Source organism: Schistocerca cancellata, chromosome 8, assembly GCF_023864275.1.
Source record: "Schistocerca cancellata isolate TAMUIC-IGC-003103 chromosome 8, iqSchCanc2.1, whole genome shotgun sequence".
Lineage (NCBI taxonomy): Eukaryota > Metazoa > Arthropoda > Insecta > Orthoptera > Acrididae > Schistocerca > Schistocerca cancellata.
The window spans coordinates 603432594-603445733 of record NC_064633.1 but is presented as its reverse complement, the minus strand read 5'-3'; the positions used below and the strand labels follow the sequence as shown (position 1 = coordinate 603445733).

Here is a 13140-nt window from a genome sequence, read left to right as displayed (position 1 = left end):
TCACCAAATTTTCAGTTAAGGTATTTCTTACTCACCTTCAATCTTACATTGCTCTCATGTAGTTCATATGTGTGAGCTTTCAATTTAACAGATGGGAGATTATGAGGGCTCGGAGCAGATTCAAAATTTGTATTAAATAATGAGTCCATCAACGTTGATTTTCCAAGACCAGTCTCACCTGGAAAACACACAAAATAAGCAACTCTCATTATTAGTATATTAAAACAATTACTTATGAATACAGCAATTCATAAGAAAAGATAATATTTATCTTTTCCAAGATGTGTATGACAGATGAGAAGTTACAACAGCGTCCAAGTTCTCAAATTTATTCCCGGGTCATCAGATGACATGAAGATACAACCGTCTGTACAGTAGTTTAATGCATTTTGCAGTACTTATACAGTTTCATTTAAATATTCAAAAATATAAATATGTCACTCTAAAGAACTGTTAAAATGAAACTTCCTGGCAGATTAAAACTGTGTGCCCGACCGAGACTCGAACTCGGGACCTTTGCCTTTCGCGGGCAAGTGCTCTACCATCTGAGCTACCGAAGCACGACTTACGTCCGGTACTCACAGCTTTACTTCTGCCAGTATCTCGTCTCCTACCTTCCAAACTGCGAAACTTGCAGGAAAAGGTCCCGAGTTCGAGTCTCGGTCGGGCACAGTTTTAATGTGCCAGGAAGTTTCATATCAGTGCACACTCCGCTGCAGAGTGAAAATTTCATTCTGGAAACTGTTAAAATGTCTGCGCATTCATATTTTTTGATAACCTCTAACATAAGTTTAAAGTTATACTCCTTTACAAAAGTAGTAACCAATTTTCCTGATAGTGAAAAACTATTTTTTATACACATTGTTCCACTGAAAACAATAAAGATACAGTGTCTGCCATTAAGTCTATTATGTTCCATTTACTAAATATTATAATTTTTTTCACTGTTGAGCACTACTGCACAATTTCATTGGTGAGCACTACAGCATAATATTCTCTACTACACATTATTGATATATTCTGTCCCTATATCTTAATTTTGTTGCACCCTCACTTCTTTGAACAATACTGCTGCTCATTTGACATGAAATATTGAAAATGTAGCCACACCAGGTGAATATGATGTTTTTCTTACATACCCATGCAACAAAACAGAATGTGTTTGGTATATAGTCAATCACAATTCACCCATACAGCAAGAAAACTTTACAAGAGACCCTCCTCCAGATATTCTGGTAAGGTCATACAGCGGTCAAGAACAGACATTGGGATCAATAGAGAAAAAGCAATTTAAATTCTAAAGGCACAAAACTTCTATGTACATTATTTATTATAATGATTTCTTAAAGGTTTATTCTGTAAAATATGGGGTCATTCAATAACTAAAGAGACAAACTGGTCTGGAGGAAAAAGCATTTACTAGCATTTACTTTTGCAAAACAATACTTTTTCTACTTTTCAACATAATCCCCTTGACCATTTAAACACTTGTTCCGACAGGCTACAAGCTTTTTTATTCTGGATGCAAGGGACTCTTTATCTTGATGTTTGAACCAATTTCCCACAAACTTTTTCATGTCCTAATTGTCCTGGAATCTCATCCCACGTAATGCCTTCTTCAGTGCACCAAACAAATGGAAATCACTAGGTGCTAAATCAGGACTTTAAGGGGGAAGAGGCAGTACTTTCCACCCATTTTGTCGATGGTTTCACAGGTTTGTTGAGCAATATGAGGACTTGCGTTGTCTTGCTGGAGAATCACGCCCCTCTTTTGAGATCCACGACGTCTCTCTCTCATGGCTGGTTTCACTCTGTTTAAAAGCAAATCCGAGTAGTATTAGCTGTTCATTGTCCTCTACACTTTGAGATAATCACAGAAAACTGGACCTTCAACATCCCAAAACACCATCAACACGAATTTTCCTGCTGATGCTTGGGTTTTGAATTTTTTCTTGACAGGTGAGTTGGTGTGCTTCCACTCCATGCTTTGTCATTTTGATTCTGGCTCATAATAGTGAACCCAAGTTTCATCACAAGTTAAAATTTTGTTGAGGAAGTGCTCACCTTCTCTTTCATAATGTTCCTTTAGCTCAGTGCACATTCTCAACCTTGTTTCCTTGTGTAGCCACGTCAACCCCTTAGGGACCCACCTAGCACATGTTTTGCAGTACTTCATCTTGTTGGAGATAATGTTATGAACTGTACCAGTACTAACTCGTCAACTCCTTTGGGACCCACCTAGCACATTTTGTGGTACTTCAGCTTGTTGCAGATAATGTTATGAACTGTACCAGCACTAACTCAAACCTTATCAACTATCATTTCCACCCTCACATGACGGTCGGCACGAATATGTCATCAATTCGACTTTCAAGTGAGGGAGTTGAAACTGCAACTGGTTGGCCAGAACGGTGTTCGTCAGTCACAGAGTCGCGACCAGTTTTGAACTGCTCTATCCACTTGTAAAAATTTGCACGTTTCATACAACCTTCACCTTAACTTTAACTTTAAACATTCTATACAGTATATACTCACGGGTTTCTTGCCTTCAGCAAGTAAAAAACAAACAACAGAACATTGTTCAACTAATGTGGACATTTCAAGCAGACTCGTCTCCTCGAAATGTATTTTTGAGGCTTTAAACAAAACATTGTTGACACATCAGCTGATCAGGGCTCATTGCAGTGATGGCAACTTAAAGCTATAAAAGTGCTAGTAGTAGTAGTAGCTGCCGCCTGCAGTCTGAAGTCAGATTCGATGCAGCTGTCCTTGCTAGTCTATCGTGCGCAAGCCTCTTCATGTCTGTGTAACTGCTGCACCCTACATCCATTTCAACCTGCTTACTCTATTCAAGCCTTAGTCTCCCTCGACAATTTGTACCCCCTACAACTCCCTCTATTACCAAACTGACAATTCCTTGATGGCAGGTTGTGCCACAAATTTCTGTTTTCTCCAACATGATTCACTACTTCCTCATTAGTTATCTGATCTACTTGTCTAATTTTCAGTATTGTTCTGTAGCATCAGATTTCAAAAACTTTTGTTTCCTTTTTTCCGAACTGTTTACTGTCGACATTTTACTTTCTAAAATGGCTACACTTAACAGAAATACCTTTAGCAAAGACTTCCTAACACTTAAAATTTATATTCGAAGGCAACAAATTTCTCTTCTTCAGAAAAGCTTCCACCTTCAATACCAGTGCGCATTTTATGTCGTCTACTTCTGCATCACCAGTTATACTGCTATACAAATAGCAAAAATCAAGTACTTTTAGTGTCTCTTTTGTAATCTAATTTCCTCACAATCACCTGATTAAATTTCTGCTTTATTTCCTTTACTGCTTGTTCAATGTACACACTGAGTGATATCACAGAGAAGCTACAACAGTGCCTCATGAAGAAACTTAAGAAAAATGGGATTTACAATACTATGAGAAGAATTTTGTAGATAAAAAAATCTACTCACCAAATGGCAGCAGGAGAAAAAACACATGAAAGCTAAGGAAATGTACAAGCTTTTGGAGTCAGTGGCTCCTCCTTTTGGCAGAAGGGTTGAAGAGGAAGGAAGAGGAATGAAGGGAAAGGACTGGCGAGGTTTAGGAAATGGAAAGCATTGCGGAAAAGTTGCCCAGAACCCTAGGTCAGGGGAGACTTACTGGACAGTATGATAAGAAAAGACTGATTATTGGGGACTGTACCGAATGAGATTTGAAAACCAAAGCTTAAAGGTGGAAGATAGCGTAATAACGAAGACAGAGATTACTGACAAAATATTGTGCAAGAGTTAATAACATTCTATACTAATTGGTTTAGAGGTTACCATGACACCATTTTGCTGATTTTTTAGCGTGAACATTCACAAATGTCCCCAATTAACTTTGGCTATGTTTTAGTTTCAATTCCAGAGATATAGTCATTTGTTTGACCCCAGTGGGCAACTACTGAAAATGCACCCCTGAGTTTTCACATGCTTTGAGACATATCATCTATCATAATATTTTCTTGAAATAAATAGAACTAGGCCAAAAAAAAAAAAAAAAAAAAAAAAAAAAAAAAAAAAAAAAAAAAAAAAAAAAAAAAAAGGAGAGCAATTTTCGTATAAATGGTCTGAAGCAAAGTCAGCCAAAGAAACAGGTGCTTGAAAAAGAATTTACCCAATTGTATCTTCAGAAGCAACTGCAGGACAAACCTGACATTTTGCACGTAATAACTTACCAGTACAAAGTTTTCTGTGAACTGATGAAAAACTGTGTAAATGGTCCACGGTGGCTTACCACTGCTGGTCTGTTGTACAATGAAAAAACCAGCATCGCCATTGCCATTGGGACCACACCCAATAGCTGCGCAACAACAGCCACCAAAGGGTTCTTTTACCACAAGTGTCAAGCCTGATGATGAATTCCTTTAAGTGTCAGAGTACAAAGAAGAGGTCTCTCTAGGATCTTATGTTGATGTTTCTTAGAAGCTACTTAAATTTGTTACAGATTTCATTAGTTTGCTGTACACTGTCATTAGAAAAACTGTACTGCTAGCCACGTGTCCCTGACAGTGCTGGAATAACTGCAACAATGAGCTACTCCAGAATCCATCAGTTGTCACTCCTTGACAGCCAATAAAATGAATTTTCCAGGCCATGTGGGTGCATAAAGTTTATTACAGCATCCTTCTCCTTAACGGAAGTCTTGTAGATATATATGATATTGCAGAGCCAGTGTTATTCTGATGATGATGTACTGCAGCGACCACAGCCGTTACTAAACAAATCCCATGAATTCACAATTGCGAATAATGACTACCATCAGCTGTAGAATGGAATGACAACAATGAAAATTAGCAGGAAATCTGGGTTCTTCTCCCGGTCCGGCACAAATTTTCATTGTCGACATCCCATTCTACAGCTGATGGCAGTCATTATTTGAAATTGGTCTCTCAGATATTTCCTATCCATAACTCTTTTTCAAAAATGCATGCAGCATATTGTTCTCACTGGAGGTCTAATCCTTCTTGCTTTTGCACTGACAGCATTAATGGCAATAAACTTGCTTTCATCAGTAAAGAAGAAATGGAAGGAAATAAAACATTAAAAGAAGAGTGGTTTTTTTACCATGGACATACTGTAGCAGGAAGCAGAGAATATCACTTTTTTTGCCAATTAATGAAACAACTATTCAGGCCAGGGGATTTTCAAATCAACTCCAGGTAGAAATGTCAACAATGTAGTAAAAGATAGATTGCTACTTACCATCAAGAAGACATATTAAATTGGACACACGCACAATTAAGGCACTTACATAATGCGTTCAGAACCACCTGCATTAGCAAAAGACAAAAGGACAAGATTCATACACACAAGAAAGCACACTTCATGCGCACATGACCACGAACTCCAGCAACTCGGTCTGTGTTTCTCTTTTGTTGCTAAAGGCTGTGGTCGAAAGCTTTATGTATGTGTCTTAACTGTGCCTGTCTCCAACTTAATATGCATTCTTTACGGTAATCAGCAATTTATCTTTTCCTACACTGTTGATATATTAACACTGGACAACCAGTCAGGGCAATATGCAGCATGTGTTTATGGAAAAAAAAGAGTGGTGGTGGGTTGGGTGGATCAGTAACATCTGACAAACTTAATATCTGTGAGACTTACGCTAAGAAGATGTACCGGTATGCTTTAATAAGCTTTATGCAGCAACATGGCCCAGAAAACCCTTTTTATTAGCTATCGAGGAGTAACAAGTATTGGTTTCCCGAATGGCTCATTGTTGCAGTTATTGCAGCACTCTCTGTGACATTATGTGGCCAGCAACACAATTTTTGTCAGGACAGCATATAGCAAATGAATGAAACATAACAAATTCAAGCAGCTTCAAGACAACATACACTTAGGGTCCTAAAGAGGCCTCTTCTAGCTTTGTCCTCTGACACTTAAAAAATTTACCATCAGATTTGGGCACCTGCGTAAAAAAATCTCTATCAGGCTTAGGAACCTGTGGTAAAAAACCCACTTGTGTCTGCTATTGAACCTCTATCAGGTATGGGCCCTGCAGCGAAGGAGATGCTGGTTTTCTCACTTCACAAGAAACCAGCAGTGGTTAAGCCACCATGGACCATAGCAACACATTTTTTATTGGTTCAAATACACAGTTAACTAAGCAAAAACAAGCAAAACCAAAATATGCTACATTTCAAACTGGAATTAAACTATGATGTCAACAGCATCATACAATGAAGAGTCATACTCAGAATTCTCTATAATATGAATACTTCCACAAAATGTCAGGTAGACTGCTATGAACTTCCCCTAAGGTTACATAATGTGACAATGGTGTAAAACTTGAAGGCAGTTTAAATTATGTGTGTTGCAGCTGTTACACAACTATTTTACTACCTCGATGTCCAGTGCTGTGGTAAAGCAGAGGTAACTTTTTGAAGTTTATAACCAGTTTGAGTCTGTGGTTATCAGAGCAGAAAAACGGCTGAAGTATGCCATGACGAGTTGTGATAAGAGATATGAGGTGCATTCAAGTTCTAAGGCCCCCGATTTTTTTTCTAATTAACTACTCACCCGAAATCGATGAAACTGGCGTTACTTCTCGATGTAATCGCCCTGCAGACATACACATTTTTCACAACGCTGACGCCATGATTCCATGGCAGCGGCGATGGCTTCTTTAGGAGTATGTTTTGACCACTGGAAAATCGCTGAGGCAATAGCAGCACGGCTGGTGAATGTGCGGCCACGGAGAGTGTCTTTCATTGTTGGAAAAAGCCAAAAGTCACTAGGAACCAGGTCAGGTGAGTATGGAGCATGAGGAAACACTTCAAAGTTGTTATCACAAAGAAACTGTTGCGTAACGTTAGCTCGATGTGCGGGTGCGTTGTCTTGGTGAAACAGCACATGCGCAGCCCTTCCCAGACGTTTTTGTTGCAGTGCAGGAAGGAATTTGTTCTTCAAAACATTTTCGTAGGATGCACCTGTTACCGTAGTGCCCTTTGGAACGCAATGGGTAAGGATTACACCCCTGCTGTCCCAGAACATGGACACCATCATTTTTTCAGCACTTGCGGTTACCCGAAATTTTTTTGGTGGCGGTGAATCTGTGTGCTTCCATTGAGCTGACTGGCGCTTTGTTTCTGGATTGAAAAATGGCATCCACATCTCATCCATTGTCACAACCGACGAAAAGAAAGTCCCATTCATGCTGTCGTTGCGCGTCAACATTGCTTGGCAACATGCCACACGGGCAACCGTGTGGTCATCCGTCAGCATTCGTGGCACCCACCTGGATGACACTTTTCGCATTTTCAGGTTGTCATGCAGGATTGTGTGCACAGAACCCACAGAAATGCCAACTCTGCAGGCGATCTGTTCAACAGTCATTCGGCAATCCCCCAAAACAATTCTCTCCACTTTCTCGACCGTGTCGTCAGACCGGCTTGTGTGAGCACGAGGTTGTTTCGGTTTGTTGTCACACTATGTTCTGCCTTCATTAAACTGTCGCACCCACGAATGCACTTTCGACACATCCATAACTCCATCACCACGTCTCCTACAACTGTCGATGAATTTCAATTGGTTTCACACCACGCAAATTCAGAAAACGAATGATTGCACGCTGTTCAAGTAAGGAAAACGTTGCCATTTTAAGTATTTAAAACAGTTCTCATTCTCGCCGCTGGCGGTAAAATTCCATCTGCCGTACGGTGCTGCCATCTCTGGGACGTATTGACAATGAACACAGCCTAATTTTAAAACAATGCGCATGTTTCTATCTCTATCCAGTCCGGAGAAAAAAAAATCGGAGGCCTTAGAACTTGAATGCACCTTGTACATGCCCCCCTGCCCTCCCTTTTTAAGTTTTTCAGTTGTTCTGACTCTTTCTCACTTCCCAGTCAGCAGGACTTTCAATACTACCTTTCCGGAGAGTACTAAACAATTCTAGAACATAATAAAAAAAAGTCAGGTTCAATTTGGGGAAATTAGGTATAGGACTGTATTTCAAATGTATCTCCACTTCGCCGTCATTTTATAGCATCTTATATGTTTGCATTGCAAAAACCAAATTTTTTTAGGTGGTTTAGAACACAGTTTCTCTAATGCAAATGGTTTAAAAGGCTTTGGAGAAGACTTTTTTGTGGAAGAGGGCTAAAAATTACCATTTTTTGGTGTTTTTACGAAAATTATCAATTTTGCCCTCAATTTGTGAAATATTAGAAAGCAGTGGGAGAATGAAACTTTATATTCTAAAACCTTGTACTGATAAGTTATTACATACAAAGCTTCAGGTTTATCATGCAATTACTTCTGGAGATATAAATGACTACACTTACTTTTTTTTGCTTTTAATTATACACATAACAATTACTCAAGATTTTTTTTTTAAATTACTTTGCTTAGCAGAGGGCAGAAAGTTGTATAAGATGGTCTAGTTTTGTTTGTTTCACAAAAATAGTGCCAGAGATATTACATCTCAAAGTTGATGAAAATTCTGGGGCACACTTTCAATAGCTGCACTACCGGATCACACAAGTGGCTGTACCTTTAAAAGTATTATATTGGCGAAAGTAAAACTTTACTAATCTTCATTAGAAGATGAGTGAATGTTCACACAAAATTTCAGCAAAATCACTGATGGTTACGTGGGTACTTAGTATGGAATGGCCCAACACCAAATCTTGGATGTAATGACATACTGATCTGTAATATAGCCCTAGATCTAGGTTATGTTGAAAGATGACAGTCTGGTATGGAATTGGTGAAATGCTATCTAACTCTTCAGTTAATCCATTGTCAGAACATCACCACTGAAGTTTCAAAAAAATGCTTCAAGAGATAAAAAGACTATGTAAAGTGAAAGATGCATCAGGTTGAAGAAGCAATTATTAGGAACTCTACAATAATTGGTGAACCTAATGAACTGAAGCAATGTAATGCAAGCTGTGTCTTTAATGCCAATAATGTAGAAGTACAGGGAGGCCATTCACTAGGCAGCAGAAGTGTTGTACTACCAACAGGCAAACACAAAAGGGAATGAAAAATTTGCTGGCTTTGGTAAGGCATCCTCTGATGGGCTAAAGTATTAATACATCTAAGTCTTACATGTTTAGATTACAACCAGATGATCAAAGAAATGTTGAACATACCCAATAGTGAAACCTAATAGTGGGGGAAAAAAAAAAGAGAACAAATTCAAAGTTGGTCTTTAATTCCTGACATACAGCATTGTAAAAGTAGTCTGCTGAGCTAAAAATGCACTAGTCACCAACATGAAGAGAGATAGTTGTTTGTGAAACACCTTGCGAGGAGTGATCTACAATTGAACAATCTGTGATGGGACTAAATGTTCCCACATCTGTGATATTAGCAGGATGTTTCCCAGGACAAAGGGTGTCAAATCCATATAACCTGGTAAAAAGAGTTCTCGTGCAGAAAAGGGACCTTAACATGCATATTAAAAAGAGTATATTTTCAGGAGGTTGTGCTCCACAGCCCTCATATGTTTGAAAAATGTCATATTAGCCTGTTGAGCTGCTGGTAAAATACTTTATTTATGCAACCAGTTTCAATCATCTGACCATCCTTAAGTTCATAAAAATATTCACAGCATCATGTTAGGTGAAACATAAAATCGTCATCGTCATCGCCATTGTCATCATCATCATCATCATCATCATCATCACCACCACCACCATCAAATGATAAAATAATGAATCACACTATAACACGAATTACATCATCAGCCTATAAAAACTGTACTAGAGTGTGTACACATTTACGTTCTGTGTGGTATGACTGCTCACACTGTTATTGCCACTTACAGTTTTACTATGAATATGTAGCCTCCCTAGCACAGTTTTTATAGACTGGTGACATAATTTATACTGTGATATGATAAAAGTGTAATATTTATGGTTTTACCATCTTACAATCACAACTCTATATTTTGTCTAACATAATGTTGTTAATACTTTTGTGAACCTGATGATGGTCAGATGACTGCAACTGGTTGTATAAATAAAGTATTTTACCAGCAGCTCAATGTGTTAATATGACATTTTTCACATATCAAAGAAGCTTAAAAATTATTTACACAGCAACATTCTTATTTGACCTCCTCATGTACTTCCTACAACAGAGAAAGATGAAGATGTATATCATGAGAGGGTGCAGTTACTTGTGCATAAACTGCCTCACAAGATACTATAATTTACAAACAATGCAGATATTATCCGCATAAAGCGAGAATGCCAAAACTGTGGAGTAAATTCTACGGAAAAATTTCTTTCTGAATTTGGCGTTACCAAAAACATTATATTCCTCCAGTGGGTTTGTGGAAAACCAGCTCCAATGAAGATGACTCAACCGATGGCCATCACAGAAGCATCTGCGCATAAAAAAAAAAAAGTTTCTGAAATGCTGATCTCTCTCCACATCTACAACAGAATTAGACAGCACAGAGACTTCAAACACTTAAGGCAATTTTGGAGTATGGTGAAACAATTCTGCATCATCCATCAGGTTTCGAAAACGAAAAATGCAAGCTCACTGCAGTTTTCAAACTGTCATTACTCACAGCTGTGATACACTACCAAGGTCCTGATAGTAATGAATTAAGGCAGCTTCATATGGTGTTTTGTATCATTGTACAAATCATGAAAATTATGTTGCTGCCACCTTCTGTAAGGCTATTTTAACTGATTTTCCTCAATGGGGGCATAAAGTTACTTTCTTTCATTACTAAAGTGATTGAGCAGCACCATCTCAGTTAAAAAAACATGAATTTTTAAAAATCTTCTGTAACATGGATGATTTCCAGCTGAATGTAGCTTCTTTGTTACAGCTCACAGAAAGAGTGCAGTTGATGGAATTGGAGGTGACATAAAAGAGGATGGTATGGTGCGGCATACTGCATGGGAACATGTTACCTGTGTAGACACATTTGCAGAAACTGTATCAAGAGTTGTGAGATAACTATGCATTTTGTATGTTCCTACATAAGAAACTGTTCAGCTTACTATTAGTTTCGAGGAACAAGGGAAAGATCTGAAGAAAGGGTCAGGATCAATATACTTGCACTATATGAAGTGCACTGAAATATCTCACATATCTGTTTTAGTTCAAATTCACCATTTACAGGAAACATCACTATGTATGTTTATCATTGTACGCATGGAAGTATAAACTCTTAGAGTAATATAGCTAATACAGGCCTAATTTGGTATCTCAGTTGTTATAGAGAGAAAAAACACCTCTGAATCATTATGGTGGTCAGATTACCAGCATCACACATGGCAAATTTACAAGGAAACATAAAACTTAAGTAGACAACACAATTTTAGTGTTGCCAGATGTCCCAGATGAATACAATGGTACACATTGTCTGTTTCACTTGAACCAATACCTTGCAGGAGTGATGGAACTGCTTTTTGCTCTCGGGTTTTCTGGATACAATGTGTGTAGTAGTTGGTTTAGGTGTACCTTTGCCTTGTTTGATATTTAATGTTTGTTTATGAATTTAGGCTAATAAGTAATTGTGGATATAACACCAACAATATTTTGTACCAAAGTGCAGTCATCATCAAGTTGTTACCTGTTAAAATTCATAAAAAAATAAACCTTTATCATAGTTTTATCGTTTTCTTTTGGTATATTTTAGCAATTTTGAAGCTCTATGGTCATCAAATTTCCAATGGACAAAGTCTCACATGCCTAAGAGCCACATCCCTAAAGTACAAGTAGTAGAAACATGGAAAAGTGTTATTACCAAGTAATCATAATTAAAAGCTCTGGCTATCAGCAAAATATTATGCATCAAATTCGTAAAAAGCTTCATAAGATTTTTCCACATAACCAAAAAGATGTTATTCCATGCCTCTTCTCTGTTAAATGTGCAACAGGTGGAAACTAATTTATTTTATATATTAAAACAAACTTTTTAACTTGCCATTATTGAATATCCAAACTGTGTTAGTTCCAATAACTATTTGTAAATGAGAGGGTACATGAGAACTATTAACCAAAAGTAGCAAAGGTAAGTTTAACTTTTAAATGTCATGTGCCCCCCCTCCCCCCCCAAAAAAGTCAAATGTTTGCACCTTAACTGGAGTTACACTGGTGCTTAAATATACTCTTCTCTCTCACATCAAGTCATTATAAAAATGGAATTTCATTTTTAGGATGAATAATGTTTTAGTATGCAAAATTTGGTATTCAGAAGCCAGTAGGAAAGTTTTCATTACCCTTTATTCACTACCAATTAGCAAAATACAGAGAAAAATTTCACATGCTATGTTCTTACAGCAGATTTGAAGGTATACCATGGACAGTTTTTTTTATCTTAATATATTACGTCAGCAACAATGACTTGTTGGGCTTTAGGACTGTTTTGCACCTTTTCATTTCTGAAGGAAGTGGGCCTCGTGAAAATGGCTCTACTGCTACACAAAGTTACAGATTGAGCTGAAACTTGGTGGAAATTCATTTTGTACAATCTTCAACAAAATTGTTGATGGTCAAGCTCGAAGCATCTTCAGTTGAGGCCACCTGATGTGAAACAACCTGTAACAGGATGAAGGGGGGAGAGGGGGGGGGGGGGAGCGCTACGAGTTTATTTTATTGCGGTCAGATCAATGGAGGTAATGAAAATAACAGATTACGTTATTATGGTAACAAAGATTTGTCATGTCAATAATAGAATGATACCTCTTGATACAATGGATATTACTGTAGTACCAGAGTACGACACATTTCTTCTAAATAAAGAACACGTTTCTGGTATGGCAATGACTATGTAGTATGGAAGGGTGGAGTGCAGTTTGGAAACCCGCGACAGCATATTATAAATTTTCTTTGACTGGCTTTGAATGCTATCAAAAAAAATTGATTTAAACACATTTATGTATGGTCTATCTCGGTACGAACTTACCAATACACAGTATATTGAACACAAACCCATTCTGTACAGATTTGTTCACAAGCTGATCTGGGAGACTATCGAAACCAACATGACCTGCAAGCTTCAGGTTTCTAACACCCTGCTCCACCTGAAATACATATGCATTCATTGTTTTATTACAGCATTTAAGGTACACGCAATACTGTAACTGTACAGCCAGTTATGGTTAAAAGGTCACGCCTAA

The 13140-nt window shown here is 37.9% G+C and overlaps 1 protein-coding gene across 2 annotated transcripts in view; it reads right to left on the bottom strand.

Annotated features, from left to right (window-relative positions):
* The window catches only part of LOC126095068 (septin-2), a 53097-nt gene that overhangs the window by 39744 nt on the left and 213 nt on the right, over positions 1-13140 (bottom strand). For both annotated transcript variants that reach the window (XM_049909751.1, XM_049909750.1), the window contains exons 2-3: positions 12927-13044; positions 36-178 (exon numbers count right to left, since the gene is read on the bottom strand). In XM_049909751.1, coding sequence (XP_049765708.1) covers positions 36-178; positions 12927-13044 — 261 coding nt within the window. The remainder of the gene's footprint in view (positions 1-35; positions 179-12926; positions 13045-13140) is intronic.